The 21,338-nt window shown below is 42.6% G+C and overlaps 1 protein-coding gene across 3 annotated transcripts in view; it reads right to left on the bottom strand.

Moving 5' to 3' along the window:
• METTL24 (methyltransferase like 24) overlaps nucleotides 1-20,796 on the bottom strand; it is a 46,199-nt gene extending 25,403 nt beyond the window's left edge. For all 3 annotated transcript variants that reach the window (XM_005518271.3, XM_088052945.1, XM_088052946.1), the window contains exons 1-2: nucleotides 20,477-20,796; nucleotides 126-224 (exon numbers count right to left, since the gene is read on the bottom strand). In XM_005518271.3, coding sequence (XP_005518328.1) covers nucleotides 126-224; nucleotides 20,477-20,785 — 408 coding nt within the window. In that variant the 5' untranslated portion in view covers nucleotides 20,786-20,796. The remainder of the gene's footprint in view (nucleotides 1-125; nucleotides 225-20,476) is intronic.
• Between the last annotated feature and the right edge of the window lie 542 nt (nucleotides 20,797-21,338).

Genomic DNA, 21,338 nt, shown 5'->3' with positions numbered 1-21,338 from the left:
GGTTAAGCAACTTTAGAAATAAATCCGTTTCAAAAAAGTTTGGTGTGAGGTTAATTCCTTAGATACGAGGGAACAATCTGCGCCAGGCAGTGTTTTCTAAATGGAGACTGAAACAAAAAACCTACCTGAGTAGTGCTAATGTATTTTAGGAACCTTGAGGCCTCATAGTTGAGGGAAGGGGTTGGACTTGCCCATGGCTGTAGTTCAATGTGCCATCTTACAGTCTGTAAAACAAAGCAAACCAAAAAACACCTTAAAGGCAGTGCAAGCATAAATGACAAGGGCTAATAGACTAAGGAGATTTTATTTCAAACTAAAAGAGTTTCCTGGGGGCTTGTGTACACATGAAAAACATTTCAGAATAAAGCAAGGTTTCAATAACAGTGAAAAAGCATCTAAATACGATTTATAATGATCAGCTTTGGAAGCAGGTGTAGGTAATGTAGAAAGTGTTCCTCATCCAGGATACATGTGTTAACCCAGTTATCCTAGGACACCCAAGTAAGCTGTGAGAAATGCATAAAGAAAAGCAAGATCTAAATAACCAAATTGTACAGCAAAACATCTGAAAACAGCAATATCATTTTAATTTCATATCCATCAGGTTTCTCTGCTTGAATGTCCACTGGAACAAAAATTTGGATTGCAAACACTAATCACCAAAGGAAACCCCTGCAAGCAACCTGTTTTCTTTTTTAAGATCTAGATTTTATTGAAAAGCAAGCTTCTTGTAGGCTTTGAGAAAAGTCCTGGTCCTCTCCCATGCTTGCCTGACAGGTATACCAGAGTCCTTTGTTTCCCTGAAAAAATGTAAGTGTGGCTGCTTGTAGCCCTACCACTCCTCATTTTCATAGCCCCAAGGAAGTAGCTTTGGTGGGTGCTCCCTCAGCTCTGAACCTCAGGGATCCTGTCAGCTTTTCCAGAAACACTTCCCACATAGACAGAGCGGGACAGAAAAGGTCTTTCAGACACATGCTTGCAGAGCAACAGCGCTCTGCGCTCCCATCTGCGCCACCTTCTCCAAATTCTGCCCGCTGTCATGCTGGGAAGTTTAGGCTTGTCATCTCTTGCCCTCAAGTAGATAAAAATACAAGCACGGTGTTAAGCTGTACTAAATCAAGATTGATTCCTCATGGCTTTTCATCTTCAGGCGCCATAACTCACTTCTACGGCTGGGCAGGTAGTATCAAGCTTCCCTTTAATCATCCTCAATTAACTGAGCTTCCATAATGGACAGGATGGGGTTTCTCCTTGTGAGAAACGAGCTTCACATATGTTTATATAGCATTTAAAAGTTTAATAGAAAGACAATTAGGAGATAAAAATAAAGTAAAGTATACAGATACGGCTGTGTGTCTCTGCATTCAGCCAAGAGAGCACACCTTACTAACAAAGGATTGTTCCTTAAAAGCAGAACCCTACTACATATTCATAAATTCTCATACATGATTCAAACATTCTTCTTAAGTTTTGGATGTTTCTTTGTTTAGTTTTTGACTCGCTCCCTTCTCAATAAATCAATCTTCTTGGCTCCACCGAGTTTTACATTCTCCAATAACAGAAATGCAATAAATTCCTCCCCCAGAGCTCTGGTCACTGCTGTCTTCATCTGGATAAGATAATCTAAGAATGGAGGGGGGTCTCTATCTTTTTAAGTCTCTGGTTTATACAAATAAAAATAGTTTTTGCTTTAATATTATGCCATAACTCAACATATATGTATATTATACTACTATTTCTAAGTTTCATCAATAACAGAAATAGAAGGAACTATGTTAATACAACAAAGTTTTCTAACTTTATACATATAACATTCATTTTAATATTTGCAAAAAGCTGATAATATAATATGTATCTATAACATCCTGCAAAGGCTCATGCTGGCATTCAATAAAATACAATCAGAAAAGATGAAGCCCTGGAAAACTTGTAGGAGATAGCAATTAGCTGGAGAGGATGGAGACAGACAAGTGAGGTGAGATACTGAGCCCCCAGACAGGACTGATCTGTGGCACCAGAAGAGCCAGTACAGTGACAGCAGGGATCCTCTGATGCCAGAGAGGAATGCAGGAAAGAGAAGGTAAAATTAGAAAAGATTATTAAAGAGGACCACCAGACCAGACGGCTGCTGCCTTGAGCTGATATCATGAATTGATATTTTTGCAGTGTAAATAAACACAGTCTACAGTGAATGTGAGCCAGGAGGTCTGTATGAGGTTTATTGTTCCTTCAGGGGTTATTTTTCAGATTTGCTGTGGGTTTTGGGTTGTTTTTTTTTTTTTTAACTGTAAAGAGATGCTGAAAAGGATATCGAGATTTTATTTTTTCTCCCCTAGAAGCAGACAAAAGTAACATTTCTCAACCTGAAACTTCCTGCCTGCAGCAACCTTTGACTCCCATACTCTGCACAGCATGAGCCTGGAAGCAAGCTAGCAAGCCAGCTCTGCGGCAGCATGTTCCCCTGACCTCTGCTTGCAGCAGGCAGCCTGCAAACAGGGAACAGCAGGAGGATAGGTGCACACCAGGGAGGGAAATGCGTGTAATCTTTCAGAATGAGTCACAGTTCACACGCCTGAATAACATTTGCAATGACAGGAATGCTGCTGTTTCAACAGGCTTGAAAGCTGAAATGAAAATGAAGACTGACAATCGTTTTCAGGGGGAAAAAAATAGGAAAAACCAAAACAAACAACAAAAAACCAACCAAACAAAAAAACAAAACAAACAAACAAAAATACAAAACACCAGCCACACAGATCTGTGCCCAGTTATTCTGAAATCTATTTGTGTGAGAGGTAGCTCATTAAGTAGAGGAATTGCAGGGTGGCCATTGTGGACTATTCAGCAAGAATTCCTTCTGTACAGAGTTGACAGGGAAGAAAAAAAAATCTCTATAATGAACCACATGAATGAGGTTCTTTTTCAGCAGAGTGCAATGTCCAAGAGCCACTGCAGCTTACTCTTGGGTTCTTAAAATCCTGAAGACATAAACTGCCTTCCCACTGACTCCAAACTATTGATAAACACATGAAAATGAAATAAAAACCTCAATGACTTACCAATGCAGTTTCACTAAAAAATAGGGGGCAAAAAAAAGGAAAAACAGAAAGAGATCAAGCTTTTGTATAGTTCTTTAAATTTAGGAGCAGTACCTAAACACTACTTTTGTGACAGAGATCAGACCCGAGGCTCCTGTTTGATGGCAATGCTTTTGGATAGCTTCCCAAACTTCACACTTGGGCCCTGGCTCCTTAGGAAGCAACAGCCTATTTCCATTCACTAACGAACACACAAGAGAGTCCTGTTCCTAAAACCTCCTAAACACCCCTACAGGGTACCTCAATAGCTGCCTTACAATAAGATTCACAGACAATGGATGGGGGTGAAAATCCAACACATCTCTCAGACTGGGTGCACCCCCCCCAGAGGGTTACAAATGTCGGTGATGCCTTTTAGGTACGTTCAGGAATACAAAATATCCTCCTGAAGGAGCTGTTCCATAGGTACATTGGCAGCCCTTGTTTATCATTTTCCAGGGAATTTTCAGCCTGGATCATAGTGTTTCCATGTAAGCTTTCTCAAATAAACTCTACAGATGCTTTGTGAAAATCAGGTTTATCCCTGATAAAAAAAGGATCCTTATTTGAGGAGGTGTCGCCCTGAAAATTGAAGCCTTCTGATAATGTTTTCATAGTTTTAGTTACTTTCCCATGGAAGTCCTGTAAACATAAGTTGTTTATTACAGTCCTTCTAAGAAACATCTTTTGATGGACATTTCGCATGACCAGTGTGCTTGGGAAGGTGGTAACTTAATAATCCAGTCCCTGGTCATTGTCGAGAATCTATAAATACTGGAGTCAGAGAATAAAAGGACTGAGTTTTGTTCTGACACTGAGAGTGGTCGTGTGAATCATTTTGTGTCCTTTAGCGACAGGAGGTTTCTCCTCTCTTGCCTTTGCAATTTTATTTACTCAGAGCTAACCTGATTGTGGCATCATGATTTGGATTTTCTCACCTGTATCGTGGAAATCTCTAGAATGACTGAGAGCAGGTCTCTGTGGCTGCTGAACAAACAGCCTGAGGAGCAGCTCCTTTCATAGAGGGCTTTGCAGCAAGAGAAGCAGAGGAGCTACTACAGCCCAGATTATACAGCTCTGGATATGAAATTGTGGCGGACCTCCCCAAGGCTGCCCAGGAGGAGCCAGAAAATGGGTTCAGACAATCTGCATTTTTGCCTATCACCATGGGTGTGCTCTCTCCCTAAGGACTCATCCAACCACACACCATGACTGTGTTTCCCCATCATCACCATATCCATATTGCACAATATAAAGAGACAACAGTACCTGGAAAGTTACAATGCCTCTCAAAAAATATACTCAATATCTTGAACTATCCCTCTGTATATTGCTTCACTTTAATTGAAATTAACATTGTAAGAAAAAAATCAGTCTTCAGGAAGACTTTATCACAAGCACTGCTCAGACACTGACTTCAGCTACTCCTGAAGGGTAATGGGTTTCCAGAAACTGTTATTCAGAGTGGTGCTTAAATTTTCACCACATGAGATAACCACAGAGAAAAGAAAATCTTAAAACAATGCCATTGCTTTGTTAGGAAAACTAGGATGCACTTGAAGGTCTGATTTTTTTTCCAGGTACTTCAGACTTAAGGATAAGGACTAATGTTTCCTTCAGACCAATCTGACAGTAATCTGCAGAGACTTCTCTCTGGAGACCACTTTTTCCTAGATTTGTTTTTTTCCCTCATAGCCATCTGTGATAGTCATTTGATAATCCTTTAATAACCTCTAGTATATATGTGATATACTTTTAAAGGATTGTCATCTAAAATTTGCCCTAGAAATCTGAAATCTCAATATAAAATTTAAATCAAAATGTGCAAAGGGCTCGCAAACCAGGAGGTCTAAAATTGTACTTCTGACAAATGTTTGTTTTTTCCAGCCTAAACTTAAACAAAAATCTTTAAATTCTTTCCAGACCAATTCTAGTTTTAGTGCAGTAATTAAAAAAAAAAAACAATGTCTTCCTTCCCTTCTGCTTACATTTGAAAGGGAATTAGTAAGCCTTTCATAAATTTCCATATTTTTAAACTCAGTAGCTGTTTTCTCCCCCTTTTAATCTCCTTCCTTTTTAGCATCCAATTAAAATACATAAACATATTAGCCATTTTTGTAAACAAAAATTCGGGAATCCCATTGCCCTGCCAAGCAGTCTGTTACTTCCAAAGAAGAAACTAAAGACTTGTCAATATATACACAGATGTCTTAAGCAAATCCTCTAATTAAATCGTGCAACGATTTAATTTTTTACATCTGAGGCAAGATCAAATGTCCATGTACATCATTTGTGGCAATAAATTCCATCAAGAACCATAAATATTTGCTAGCCATAGAAACAAATGACATACACATCTTCAATTATTCTGTCTGTACCCTGTGTACAGCCACACTCAGCAGAACAGAACCTTCTCATGGGTGAAGTTTTGCAGGGGTTTTATCAGTTTGAAAGGCAATGCATGGGTTTCAGATTCAGATTGCAAAACTTCAGACATCTACATGGCAAATTTTTTAGATTGTACTCCTGAAGGCTTGCCCTTGTGAGAACAGATTGTCCCCAAATATGACTTACAGAGCTTGGACATAATTTCATTTGTGGTCCCTCTCAAGCACCTGAGACCCTAAACCTATTAGGTTGTTGTGGTCTTACTGTTTGGGGTTTTCCCCTCAATTCAGAAGTACCCTAAACAGCAAAAGCTGTGTGCTGCAGCCCACACAAGCCCTGGCTTTGCAGGACGCGCCAACGCGGGACACGCGAGCAGCGCGAAGCCTGCTAAGGGCACTGGGAGGGCTGCTGAGAGTGAAGCAGCCAAACCTGGCACCCTGCTCCTCTTGCTGACAGCACAGAGCAGCTCCAGCAGTAAAGAGTCCCTCAAGAACGCCCACATTTCGTTTCAGAGGCAATTAGCCGGGTGACTCGCAGGGAGAGCCAGGAGGGAAGAAACACTCGTGCTTGCAGCCAGCCATCAACGAAGCTGCCACAGTGGGCTGGGGAGCTAAGTTATTTGACAGGACAGATGAAGCAGACAGGATCTTTAAGGGAATGATTCATCTCACTAGAGAGTAGACATGTAAAATATGTAAGGTGAGTCAAGCACTGGAAAAGTCCATGTCTCTCCATGACCTGCAAAGGAAGCCTGAAGGATGGGCTCAGGAACACTCACACCACAGACTCTCAGCATCACAGAAGAGAACCCCCAGACCAGACATTCACACACCCCATGCTCCAGAAAAACATGCATTTTAGGGGGCTGAGCCTACTCTTTTAGCTGTGAGCCTAAAGCAACATTTAGCTGCACTTCATTCTTCAGCAGGGTTGAGCAATTCCAAATGTTTTACGTTTGGAGCAGCAGTATGTGGCACAAGTAAAACAAACGCCACCCCAAAGCAGAGGTATCAGTAGGAAGGAACGAGTATGCCTTCAGCTTTGGCACAGACCTCCTTGAGAAAGGTCAATTCATATAGTCCCCTTTAGCTAAATGTAACCAGCACCACAAGGGCTCACAAGACACATTCATAAAAACCTGCTACCTTACGTCCTTAATTTAGGAGTAGCAGGGACACACATAAATTCAGTAACCTGTAATTTAAAACACAGGCTTACAAAGTGACTGACTCATATTTAAAGCTTTGAGTGAATTTCCAACACAACAGGCTTTATAGATCTTCCATCCCTACACGTCTGAGCTGTTTCTTTCCTTTCTTTTCTCTCTCATATTACTATTATTTTCTTTTTTCTTTGCAGTTTGGCTTTCTTAAACATATGAGGTTTTCTTTTAAGAAACCATAGTGCAAAACTTGCTAATACATTCCCCCTCTCCATGTGTGTGCTTGTACCAAGAGAAAAGCAGTGGGTTCCCTCTGAGGCATCAGGCATTGAGGGAATCACAGGGAAAAGCAGCTGACACCTAGTCCTGAAGCCACTTAAACTGAGAATTTCCATTCCAACAGTGAAACTTCCACACATTGCACATGATAAACTGGGGGAAAAAAAAAATTTAAAAAAAAAAAAAATTTAAAAAATTAATACAGGAAATCCTTCTATATCTCCATGTTTCTACTTTTCTGAGTTTATCTAAGACAGAGACATCTCTGACACAACCACACACATGCATGCAAGCCTTCTCCATACCCAGTCACCACTGGATTGCTCTGTCCTCCTCATGCAGTTGAGCAATGGTGCAGTGCAATGAGCAGGCCACAAAGGGAGTCCCTCTCACAGGCAAACTCAAGCTAAAAAATCTGCAGCGTGTTACGGAATCACAGAATGGTCTGGGCTGGAAAGGACCTGTAAATATCACCCAGTACAACCCACTTCAGTGGGGCACACATTACACTAGGTCAGGTTGCCCAAAATAAATAGTATCACCCCTAGTACAGGCCCTTGATGGACACCACTCGTTACTGGTTGCCCATCTATCAGTTCATCCATCACATCAATGTCTTTCCAATTCAGATGTAGCCATGTTGGCTGTGCCTAAACAATTCCCTGTCCTCAGCATGTTTTAACGTGTCTTCCAGGAGGATCCAGGCCATGATCGTATCCAAAGATTTGATGCTGGAACAATAGGCTGAGGAACAATAGCTTTGTGCCAAGATAAGCAAGCAACAAATACAGTCACAAATACAGTCCAGCTTTCCCACGCAGGAAGGGTGCTCAGGAAAGTAAATCCTGCCTATGGAAACTAGTCCCATGGTAAGAGTGTTTTCTGCATTAATGAGTGTGTGTCTTAAATTTAAATGAGTTTCCAACATGATCTGTGTATGGAGAATTCTATGTCTGGACTTGTGTGTTTTATTTTATGGAAGAGGGAATGTCTAGGATGCACTTAAGTCTCCCCTAGCTCCTCACTCTCTGTGCATCATCTTTTCCAAGTCTCTGCAGTGCAGCACACATTTGTCTGCCTGGGAGCAGGATGTGAGTGCGACAAGAGTCAACTTAGGAAGCTCCAAACATCACCCAGAGGGCTCCACTTAAAAGCAGTTTATCAGCACTTGCTTCACAAGGCTGCAGTTTTCACCAGTAGGTAAAACTCTTAGGCTTAACAGGGAAAAGGGAAAAAGGTGAAGTTTTACACTGAAATGAAGAAAACTATTTTCTGATTTCAATTCTCATTAGAAAAGCTTTGAGTCACTGTATGGTGATTGAAACCAAGAGTCTTTACTCTTGCAGAGCAAATCAGTCTGAACATGAATACATAACAACCCCTGAAAAGGCAGCAATCACCAAGCATTTCACCTCTGCTTTCTTTTTGTTAACACCGATGTTTATTTTCTGCTCCTTTTGCTTCTCATTTCCCATCTGATGGTGTGAAATTGAGCCACACCAATACAAATTACTGCTCTGGGGGGAACTGCTGCTCTTACCTGCAGGCAAGCTGCACTAGCGACCTGCATGCAAAACACCAACAGCGTGGATGCCCTGGGAGGTTCTGCGTTTCACACATAAAGCCCACACTCAAGCTCTCTCCAACTCTACTTTCAGGTTTGTGTCTTTTCCCTTAAATAATGCTTTTCTCATAAGAAAAGCAGCCACAGAAAAAAAAAAAAAAAAGGATGCCCACCATTGACTATAAGTGACAGAATTTACATCACTTTGAGAATCAAGAAATCAATTTGGTGAAATAAAGAGCAGCTTCCAAAATTAAAATGAGGAAGCCAGATCTGTTGGGGAATTTACGTGACTAATGCTCCAATGAATTCAAATAGTAACCTTGAATTCCCCAGGGAAGGGTATTAGGAACTCACTTGCCAGGTTTACATTAGCCACTGTGGACACCCCTGTAAATTCACCATCACCCTGAGTGCAGGTTTGGGACTCACAGGAAGCAGGGTTTCAGAAGACCTGCCAAAATATTAATTTGTAGGTATTTATGAATTCAGAAAGCATTACATCTCATTCATAATTGACACAGCATAACTACTACTCCTCACTACTTCTGAGGGATAAATCCACTGCAGCCAAAGGATCTGGGGGCTGCAGGGGTAGGAAAGGGCAGTGCTGCACTCGGGAACCTCTCCTCAGACATTCAAAGGTCACCAAAGACTAACAGCTCTGCCACTGGGAATCCCAGCAACATATGGGAGAAATACACATTTCTTAAAAGAGAGATTGATTTTACTCTAAGAGACAGCTTTGAAAATAGCCAAGTATGAATTCTTCACTGTGGTTCTAAAATAAAATAAATAAATCGGGCAGCAGCATTCCAGTGCTATCCAGAGGCTGACAGCATGATAATATATCTAATGGAGATAAAACCAGGAGCCAGAACAGATTGAAATTTATGGAAGTAAATTCTCAAAACTGCTTAGGCAGCTCAATCAGCTGAATTCTTTCCAGTGCCCATATGCCTTTGCCAACACTTAAGGATAACAGCAAGAAACAGATACAGCAACTACTGGTCACTGCTTGTCAAATTCAGTTTCTGCTAAGCAGAAGCAAGGCTGTGGTTTCAGCCTGTATTCATAACTGCTTTAGTTGAAGTGCTCTGGCTGAGAAATACGGAGATGTCATAATCCATACAATACGGGAAAAAAGCTATTTTCCTCTAGGTTGACTTTACTGCAATATTTAAACCATAGAATACAACAAATAGAATTCATCAGTAAATACTCAGCTAGCCAGATAAGCTGAGTTTATTTTGTGCAAGTTCCAGCACTCTAACTCTGATTTACATATAGGGATGCCTCTGGCAGCCCATCCACTGACTTCAGAACCTCTGCCTGGGGCTAAGAACTGAGGAAAAAGAAGGTGTTTTAGAGTAAAACGAATGCTTTCACACAAATAAGAGCATTTCACACTTGTGCAGCCTCCTCTATCATCCAAGTGGAATGCAAATGTCTAAACAGAAATGGTCCACCACACCTTCTAGACAAAATGGAGATACAAAGAATCAGAAAATCCTCTTCATCTTCCCCTCCTGGGTAAGTACCAGGACAACCCTCTGTGCCCAGGGAGCAGGAGAGGGCAGTAGTTGTCACTATACATCTATAATCTCATAAAGCAAGTAAATATCAACTCTAATCCATGGGTAAACCAAAAGGCTGAGTAACTTCTACAGGTACTTAGATTTCAGACTGTAAAACCCTAAGGTAAGATAGACAGGATTTACAACAGGTACTGAGGGTACTGTTCCTTCAACCCACCATCAGTTCACTTGGTTGAACTGTGTTTTACTGGATATCCAGGGAAGATTCAAAAAGCCAAACTTCACTTTTCTTTAACTCCTTATTTCATAAAAACATTAGATAATGGAGTTTCACTGAATGGAATGTATTCTAGCTTAAAACATATTCCCTTTCTTTTTTTTTTAATATGGTTATGGATTAGTGCCCTTAGTCTAGAGCTATGTAAAAGTCTTCCAAATAAAATAAAACTGTGTTGGGCAAGTAGTTCCCTCTGTCTAGAAAGGGAACAACAGCCAGCTTACAAATTGTTATGACTTTAAGTACAAAACTAAGTACGAATTATTTTCCAATCTGTAGAGAAGAAAAAAAAAGCTCATTTCAAAGCACACAAATTTGAAATATTTTTTGTTCAAGACAAGTATAGAACTAAGCATCATAATCCCATAGAGGATGGGCATGGGCAAATATGTACCATCCTCTTCAATCAAGGATAGTTTCCAATGTTTTATCACTAATTCTGAGCATTATACAGATAAAGTACTGAAAAACTACATGGTTTGACCCTGAACTTATGATGCACCCAGAATTCCCACAGATTTCATAATGAATAATAATTGCAAGATCAAACCATTAATCAAGACATCTAACGAAGAAGAAACACATCAGCTCAGCAGCAAGCAATTGACACATAATTGCTTCTTGTTTAATTCTCTCAAAAGAGGGAGGGAAAAGGAACACAATGTTGTTGCTTTGCCCTATTCAGGATGAAACACAAGTCTGCTTCTTTGAAAGTTTCAGTGCTGCAGAACAACCATGAGGAAAGCCCAAAAATATACAGGGCACCAGTACCAAAAAAATTGTTTTTTTTCAGACAGTTCCTAGCCTGTGGTGTTTATCTATTGGATAAATCTCACTCCTCTACTACTGCTGTCCACTCTGCAGGGAGCAGGAAAGATTTGGAACTGATTCCTATAATTTTTAGGATTCTAAGTGGCAGATATTTTCTAACATTACATGCCATATCAATAGACATTACCATCTCTTCCCCCTAGCATTTCAAACAGTGCCTCTTTGTGAAATATGAAAGAGGATGCTAAAAAAGGGGCTTTGAAGCTCCCAGTTGATTATTTGACTTAGCTAGCTGCTAGGAGACAAATGAGGAAGAAGGCTGGGGAGGGATGAGGCCAAGTGGGGGATGACAAAGAAGCAACAGCAATTCTGTGACGTTAATGTTTGCTGATTCTAACATCATTTTCAAATGCACACCTTTCCTAACCAGGTACAGCCCCTGGAACATCACAGATATTTGCTTCTCTGACAATTTTATCTGATTTTCCCCAGCAGACCAACGTGTCATACACATACACACACACTCAAAAAGTGACCCTACCTCATCAAAACTAATAGCAAGAATGTATTTTTAGCAATATCCCTAAGACAGACAAGGTGTCTAACGGGGTCTTGTAGGTGTTTCCTTGCTAAGCTCTCAAAGCCTACAAATTTGTCTTCCACATGCCAAGAAGGGCAGAGGTTTCAATTCTTTCAGTTTGTAGAAGCCACAGGGTCAGTCCTGGAAAGAACCCAGAATTCTGTCTCTGCCAGGAGAACTTCCAGCACGTCTGAAATTGATCAGAAAGTGGAACCCAAAGTAAACTTCAGTGGGTCACTTGTTAAATGAGCTATTGGCCAGCTTTCTTCCACAAGTACATAAAGCCAGAGGTTCTCCATATAAAATCTGAAGCAGTTGGCTTGACCTGACAGTCCCGAGAGACTTCAAAAGCCAATGTCCCACTGCAAAGTCCTCCTAGTCCTACATTGCCAGAGACAAGAGAAGCCTCCACGGCATGATGGGGAGAGGTGGCAGCAGGAATGATGTTTCTCACAAGTACCCCGGATCTGGGATTTGCAAAGCCACAACAATTCCGTTCTGATTTTCAAAGAACTCTGCAAAGCCGTTTTGTTCCAGTCTGCAAAGCAAATGGAGAACCCTTTGGTGAGAAGCAAGGTTTCTGTCTTCTAATAGCTGCTGGAACTACTATATTTATCATCACACAAAGACACGAGAAAAGGTTTATTTATTTTATTTATACTTGTGTCAGAGTTGACATAAAATACAACACTAGTTTTTAAATGTTGCAAAAGATCAGTAAGAAAGCAAAATAATCACCAAGGGGTTCCCCCAGAACCACACCCAGGGCTTATGCTTTTCAAGGGATCAGCAAGGACCACAGGATACCCCATTCACCCATTCTCTGACAGTGCAGTTCATGAGCATTTGCAGCCAGAGCCTCTCCTGGGGGAACCTGAGCTTGATGGCACATTCAAAAGCAAAACTACTGAAGATGAAAGAGAAGACCAGATGGGGAGACCACACAATGTAATTGAAAATCCAAGCCCTTCCACTTAGCATAAACAGCTGGGAACATTTCCACCATCTCCTGTGGAAATTGACCCAGCTGCTGCCCTGAGACTGAGTTCAAAATCATGGCTTTCATCTGTTACCCTTTCCATTGGCACATGGTTTCTATTACCCTGAGAGATTGGCTAGCTCAAAACAGGGCAGCACGTCACCCAGTCACTTTTGTAGGTAAAAACACTAAAAAAAACTGCATTAGGGTGAGTGTATCCATAGAGATTTCATGATACATATGCTGTATACCACAACTGAAAGAAAAATTGAATCACACCTTTTTTCCCTTCTTTTATAGTTGTTCCACTGAACTGCAGGTCATTTGATCTTAGACTAACAAACACAGAAGGACTCTGGACAACAGCATTTCATCATGCACAAAAGTATCTTGGTGCATATCTTCTATCTACAAAAGCACTCAAGTTGATGAAATTACTCACATCCACTGCACACAGCTCTGGAGCACTGAACAGCCGTCCAAGACAAACTCAGCTCAAAGTTAATATTAGAACAAGCGATAAGAGTGGGCTGTGTTGTGGAAGCCATCAAAGATTAGTGGTGGTTCACACAAACTTTCTCACATGTCAAATCTTTAATCTGTGCCACAAGTGGCAGCCATCACTGCCAGGCTGCAGGACAGCCTGATCTACCACGTCCAAACCAGATTGCTCGAGCAAAGGCTGGAGGTCCCTCCCTAAGGATACCTAAATCTCCAAATTCTACATCTGTTTTGTAAGAAGTGATGATGCACTCGTCACACTGTCTGCACAAGTCTGCAAGGGTTTTGTTCTTCACCACAGGATTTCTTTCAGCCCTTGTCAGGCAGGAGCCACTGGAGTTTTGCTCTGGGCTCACACCAAAGATCCCCCAGCTGCACCTTGGTCTGTGTGCCCACAGCTCAGTGAAAGTGGCACGAGAGAGATATCTGGCATGCTGGCATCCATGTGGATCCACTGGATCCAGTGGCATCCATGCAGCCCCCAAGCAGACATATCTCTGTTAACTGCCTGGCTGGCTGAGTAAAAATGTTGATGTGAACTGACTGAACTAACTGGGATGAAAACCTTACTAGCAATGCAGTTAAGCACTTGTCTCATAAGAAGGCAGATAAAGGTTGGAGATGTAAAGTAAAAACCCTAGGGATATTCAGCAGAATTTTCTCACCACAAAAGGAAATTTTAGAAAATAATGTGGAAAGATTGGCCACCTTGAGAGCTGCTTGAGCAAGGAAAGCTGTGTGTCCTCAAAACTGTCCTCACTTCTTATTTCAAAACATGAAATGTGACAAAAGATCATTTTTGGCACTAACCATGCTGCTGCTACTGGGCAGTTCAGGTCACTTGGCCCCCAGAGCAGTCCCATGAAACAGTTTGAGCTGAAGACAGCAAACAGGAACACTTTTTTTCCTGATCTGCTACAGCAGTTATAAAGGATTCACATTTTGTACAAGGCCATGAACTGTCTCTCTGGGTTCAAGGAAATGATAGCACAACTGTAATGGCCCCAGAGAGCAAGATATCTGCAGAATAAATTACCACCTCAATCCTTGGGTCCCTTAGAAGAGAAGGCTTAAACACCTAGATTTATTTTCTTCTGTGCCACAGCTACCTAGAAAAACTTCTCTTGTCCTTATATGCCAAAAGAAAGCCTTAAGCAGGTATTTGAAAGGTTTTGAAAGAAATCTCTGCTATTGGATATAGCCTCATAACACTGTAATGACTTCCTGAAGAATAATATTCCCCATCTGCTTCTCAAAAATTCATGAAGAGAGAACTATTTCAGGTAATAAAAAGTGTGTAAGAATCAAGTTTATACTTAGTAATCATTTACCTCACAAGCTTGCAAGTGACATCATTGTCAGAAAAAACATTACCATTTCCTCTTTATGGTATACTATAAACACATTTCATCTGCAGTTAAAATACAATAAAAGCCCAGTATTGCTATTGCTTGACTACTTGGAGAAGGATTCCTGTGTTTGGGTAATTTCTGGTACCTTAGCTGCCCCTGTTTACTGGCAGAGCTGGCTGATGCTCCCCAGATTTGGTTATCAGCTGATGAAAACTGCTTTCAATAAAAGCTTATTCTTTTCTTCCAAAGACAATAACCTCACTCAGTCAGTGCTATTAGCCTGAATATTTGAGCAAAAACAAACCAAGGCTGTTCCCCAGGTACTAACAGATCGAAGCCACAAGCTCCTATCTTGTGCTATTCTTACCAAATAAGCAACTTTGGGTTGGTTTATATTTGCTAAGAGACCTCCAAGTGCTGGAGGGGGAAAAGGTTGTCAATTAGTGTCCCTTCCTCTGGGGTCCACTAAGTCATCACACAGAACAGTTATGGTGGGGTCTGGTCTCTCTAGTGAGGTATTAAGCCAGGGCAAAGATTGCTTATTATAGTCTTAAAAGACCACATTACCTCTTTTTATTCTATTGATGTTAGATCATTGTTCAGGCTAAATTCCAGTTTGGCTAATCACATTGTATCTGCCAGATTGCTTCTCTAATTGCAGAGCAGGTAAATGTAGCCAGAGGGACCTCAGGAGGTTGCCCTGAAGCACAATGGAAAACATTCCTAGACCTTCCCTATGTGACACCCACAGTTCACATTTTTCTAAGGAGCCTTTCCATTCCTTACCAACTGCAGAGTTAAAAGATTTTCCTAATATCTTGCCTGAAAATGAAGCCAGTTACTTCTTGTCCTACTTCAAGTGGATCTAGGGAACAATCGGTCATTATGACCTCCAAAAAATTATTTTTTGTACTTGGAAGAGTCTCAGAACATTCCCTCAAAACCTACTTTTCCCTATTCAAAACAAGTACAAGTACTTCAGGCTTTCCCTGCAGGCTTGCCTTCCTGCACCTCTTAATACCTTTTTCCTCTGAATGAAACTCTTTTCAGTTTGTCTACCTGTCATTAAAGAAGGTGCCCAAAAGGAGCACACTCCAAGGAACCAATATCCAGCTCTTCAGCTTCGCACTCCTCTGCAGCAGCATCCCACGTGCCACTAGCATCCATCAAAGCCAGGATGTAATTCACTCCTCAATACAGCACTTAGGGAACAGCACTGTACAGCTCATCATGCTGGGACACAGGTGGAGAGGCTGGAATAACCTTTGGAGATCCAAGAAGCCAGTTTAACCCAATCCCTTGGTTTGTCCCAGCCAGGGCAAATCCGCTCCTGCGAATGCAGCCTGATGGAACTCCCTTCACAGCTCCCAAAGCCCTGCCGTGTCAAACTCTGGGGTAATGTTAAATCATTGCTCCAGGCACACGGAATCAACAAACCTATAAAAGTTAAATCTCAATCCAAAACAGACAGGCTATTACACCATGGGATGTGGAAAGACAGATGGATAAATTTAACTTCAGAAAGACAGACGGATCAATTTAATTTCAGAATAACCAAGTTTTCTCCAAGAATTTTGGCTCTTCCTCATGAAGACTTAGAGTAACTTCCTATAAAAGCAGGACCCAAAAATTACTATGCTTTTAAAGATGTGAAGCTAGCTTGAAAACACTATGCATGCAATTAGGCAATGAAAACATCTGATACATTTTATAAACCAAATTTCTAGAATTATAAAGGACTCTTGCCATAAGCCCTACATACCACTGACACAAATGTAAATGGCACTGTCATTCTAAAGTTAAAGCCCAAATGTAAATTTAAGCAAAATGCTAGCAATAGTGTAATGCAAAATCAAATGACGTTCTTAAGAGCCTGCTGTATTACTAAGTGGCAAACATATGTTATTCCACATAATTTCAAAGATATCACTCCAAAATAATTTGCAGACAATTAAAGATGAGACAGTTATCAGTCATTACTGCAGAGAAGGAGTAACCTCTTAGAAATAGTTCCTATTTAAAGAAAACTAGAACCTTCAATCCAACAAGAAACAGCAAAAGACAATTAGTCTGCATTGATAATGAACCAAAAGACAAATGTATACAAGTGAAAGCAACACCTAAAAAAATATAATCTCAAAAGAGTTTGTGGTTTTAGGCAATATTACATCATGTTTTAAAATATGTTATAATCCCAAGCAAAGTACACATAGGCCCAGCAGCAAAATCTTATTCTTTGCTTTTAATCACTAAAGGTAAATACTTTTCTATTCCTAGATGTAACATGAAAGAGCATCCAAAATAACATCAGGTTAAGTTTGGCAGTGTACCACACTTCCCACCTCCATGGAAATAAATCTGCCCAGAAGGCAAGGAATTCCAGCTTTTCTCAACCAGACTCCTGAAGAGGGCTCCTCCCAAATTCAGTGCACAAGAGCCAACATAACCTTGTTATTGCAATTATTGTGACAGGAATCTGCTGTTACTTCAAATTCCAAATGCAATATTTTTTTTTCTTTTGCCATGGCACCCTGGAATAACCTTTTAAAACACACCTCATGTCCTCAGCTCTGTGGGTGCACACCCTGCTAATATCTATTGCAGGAGCAGGTACACCTGGCAGAACCTTTGTGTTTCCATGTAGCTGGAGTTTTTAATCTGCTGCATATGTTACCAGGTCAGTGCTTAACACGACTAAAGCGTAGAATCACAGTTTAAAAACATAATTTTATTAGTAACAATGCAGCTCTAAGTGGGATTATGAACTTCCATTTGCTTTACTCGTGCAGCACAACAAAACTTCTGATTCTTCAGATGACCATCATAAGCTGTCAGTGCCAAATCTTGCTTGTTATTTGTCAGCAAGAGCAGCAGCATCTGCTCTTTGGTAGGCTCAAACAGGAACAAAACAGCTGGAAGCAGCACAGCTCCCTAAAACACCACAACAGGCAGCTCCAACAGTTCCCAGAGATGTCACATAAGCTAAATTAATTTATTCCCTGCTGCTTTCATCTAATGTTTTTTTATATATGCATCTTAAGGGTCAAACAGACGCTTGGAACCTTGGTGGTCAAACCTTCCCATCTGCTGCACTGCCATGGTCTCTGCTGACGGAGCCTCACCAGTGGTCAAGAAAAGCACAGACAGTTTCCTGCAGACTTAGGGACCATTTATGGACAAGTCTCTATCTTTCCCATCCTATGTCTTTTTTTTTTCCCTTTTGGTGATGCTGGTGTTGGTTGATGGCTGCAGTTGTGCTTGGGAAATAAATAATACAACCCTGACACAGGAAATTTTAAAGTGATTCAAAGCAGCCACCAAATAATTTCCTTGTGTGCTTTTGCAATTTATGTTTTTTTATACAGCCACAAAGTAGGATATTCAACTTCATCTATGGAAACACTTTGTTCATCAGTCTTCTGCATTAATTCAGTGATGTAAGTGTGAGCAGAATTATAACCTAGAGGCACTAGGAAAACAGAGCAAAGTTTGGCCTCACTGATTTTTCCTTGCTGCCATCCTGCTGCCTCACACATCCCAACATAGCTCAACACCATCCCCATAAACAGCAGGAGAGAAAAAACTCCCATACCTGAAATCTTCTGCAGGCTTTAGAAATGGACTGACAATAATTTATGGACAGACAGAAGACACTGAAAACACATTAAAGCCACAGCAGAAAGCAATCCCAACCCAACATAGCACAGATCTGTGCAAGATTTACACTCAGCAGTACAGCACACTGGAGGCCCTTGCACCCTGACACCTTTCTCCAGAGCTGCTGCCAGAAGCCATGGACCACAAATTTAAGCAGCCTGTTTTGGTAAATGCCCCCATCTTGTCATACAATAGTCTGATGTGGAATACCATGTTTCCTAATTAAAAAAAAAAAACAAACCCAAAAACAAAATTGCGAATTACCCATTAATATTTTTTTTTAGCTATTGTGATTCTTCTCATGAAAAAATGGCAGACCTTCACTTTACCATTACTTTTTCCTCTATATTTTTATTTAACAACTCTATTTCTAAGTTCAGTCCTGCTACCCCCAAACCCCAAATGTTTTAGCAGATTTTTCTTAGCCTGAAACCACACGTTTAAGTCAAATAGCTGAATACAGAAGGCACTTCATGGTCTCAAACCTACCCTGGCAACAACTCCACCCTCTATTATATATACTAATATTTTTCCTTTGACTTAACTAGAGGGATTCAAATGAGACCTCAGCAGCAACATGCCCAACACCACAAACCACAGCAGTGATGTTTCTTTCACACACCTCACCTGGAGATGCACCAAAATACACTTGGGCTTTCCAGAGCCTTGAGCTCTCCAACACCACAAGGTGCTGCCAGTTCTCAGATAAAATGAGCAGCCTCTCCTCCACTTCCCCACTAGGATTTCCTCGAAAATCATTAACTAAATTAGGATGTGTTTTACTTTTGCCTCTTGTTTTTTGATGCCATTCTTAGCATATTTTCAAGAAACTCTCTGAATCCACAGGATTACAGCCTTTTTTTCTCCATTAATGCTGAAATTCTTCCATAATTAGAATCACTTAAAAGTTGTGCTTTAGGATAATGCCAAGTAACAGAGCATCAACAACCAAAGTCACAAAATGATGCTGCAAGACATAAGTACCTCAAAGTGGTATCAATACCACAGCACAAAAGAACACCACATAGTTATTATTCTGAACAAGTATGTGGCAATGTTGTCCTCATCACTGCCAGTGGTGAAGGAAGCATGGTGAAGGATTATCTAGTTTCTTCTAAACCTTTCAGGAAAGCAGAGGCAGAAAGTAGTAGTTTATTTTTTTGTATCACAGTTTCCCACAGAAGATGAGCCAAACCTAGAAGTCAATCTATACATGAGTTCATTGTCCATCTCCATGTGAAATAAAAAATTGATTACTTGTGTGGAACAGGCCAAGAAAAGAAAGCAGATTTGCAGCTGAGACCACATGCATGACCTGGGAGAGACCACAGGGCATCTGGTCAGATGTGGGTTGGATGTTAGCAAGTAGTCTTTTCATCAAGGCAGTAAGGACAAGCTTTAGCCATTCCACAGAAAACTGGTTTTACCCTTGTTGGGGCAAAGATCAGAAATAGTTATTTACTTTGACCACAAAGGTGGTCTTATCTCTAGGAAAATCCCATGTGCTCCTCATGATAATTCCAGCTTCTTTAAAAACCTGCGCATCTCTGCACGAACCATCTGCACAGACCTACTGCACCCTGACATTTGGACCCCAAAGTACATGATAAACTACTCCTTCACTGCCCTCGAAGCTGGCTCTTCTCCCCCTGAAACACTGAGAAGGAAACTCCACAAAATAATTATCTGAATCTCTAAGTAGTTCCTGAGAGCGTGGCATCTGCCAAAATCAAGGACGACACAGAGAACATTGAAGAAGGCAACATCCCGCTACTGGCCACACACGGAGCTGGCCGGGGGGAGAAGGTGTCACTAGCACTCCTCACTCTTGCTGAACTTCAGATCCTAATGACGGCCCTCACTCCCTCAAAAGGCTTTACAGTCATTGCCACGTAGGAACCTAATTGCAGATTTAGCAGCTCATTCACTAACTCACTCCTTCTCACGCAGACCAGGTCTTAGAACCATTTCTTGATGGCCTTTTGTGAATGCAATGGCACTCAGACGCCTAGAACGCCAAGGGCAATGGTCTTTGCCTAAGTTTGATCCTGTCCGGGATGCAACAGCCTGCGGAGCCCTCCTGGTGACTCGGGACCACTGTCACTTTCTCAGACCCTGCTCTCACCATGTACAGCCCCGCTCCAGCACACTCCCGCTTCCCTGCAGCTGAGCAGCACTGCTCAAAAAGTCGTTTGACCACTTCCCAAGAAGTCGACATCACACCACACCACCTCGCCTCACCACCGCCCTCCCGGCCGCCCCTTCTCAGGTACCAGCCCCATCTCCGCCCCGGGTGCCCTCTCACCCTCAGCCCCTCGCAGGGATCCGGGGTGGCCCGGAGCCCGCCCTACCTTCCTGCGGCGGCTGTCCGGGGGCTGCGGGGCGCAGCAGGCGGGTGCGGCGCTGCCCCGCCGCCCGCTCCGCACGTAGGTGACCCTGCGACGGCCACCCCCCGCCACCGCCACCGCCACCGCCACCCCGGCCGGGCGCTGCTCCGCGCCGCGGGACGGGGCGGGCGCCCGCGCCGCCGCCGGCTCCCGGGACTTCTCCTCCGGACACCAGGATCGCCTCATGCCCAGCTGCAGGCAGAGGAGGAGCGCGGCGGAGAGCAGGCAGAGGCGGAAAGCGGCACCCCGCCAGAGCGGCCGCTCCTTGGGCATGGCGTCGGGGGCTGCCCTGCCCGGCGCTGCCGCCCCCCCGCCCCGCCGCAGGGCTCATGCCGCCGGCGGGCCGGGCTCCGCGGCCGCCGCCGCCGAAACCTGGGAGTCCCCGCCCCGAGCGGGGCCGGCCGGGGTGGGGCCGGGATGCCCCTGTCCCGGCCCGGCCCGGCGGGGGCTGCGGGACGCAGCGGTGTTCGCCCGCAGGCGGCCCGAGGGATGCCCCGGCGGGCAGTGCCCGGTACGAAGGTGCGGCCTCGCCGCTGTGTAGCCACAGGTGCGTGTCAGCGGGCCTGAGAGAGGACACAACCCCCCTCCGCCCTAGCTAGTGTATCAGCCCCTCTCTATAGCATGGAAGTGTGCTAACTTGTTAAGGTACGTGATGTGATGTCACGAGGGAGTGAAATTTTACTGGAGACTTAGGGATTGTTTATGTTGAAGTCAAACAGAAGGACAGCCCGGCCCTGGAGGTAAGGAAGACCCCAAAGTAACTTTGCTTCTTGTGCAGTTAGAACTGCCTGTGAAGGATAAAGGATCCTGGACAGCCAAGATAACA

Source organism: Pseudopodoces humilis, chromosome 3, assembly GCF_049639895.1.
Source record: "Pseudopodoces humilis isolate 2021_Gansu_Grassland_sample_001 chromosome 3, ASM4963989v1, whole genome shotgun sequence".
NCBI lineage: Eukaryota > Metazoa > Chordata > Aves > Passeriformes > Paridae > Pseudopodoces > Pseudopodoces humilis.
This window is presented reverse-complemented; position numbering and strand designations above follow the sequence as displayed.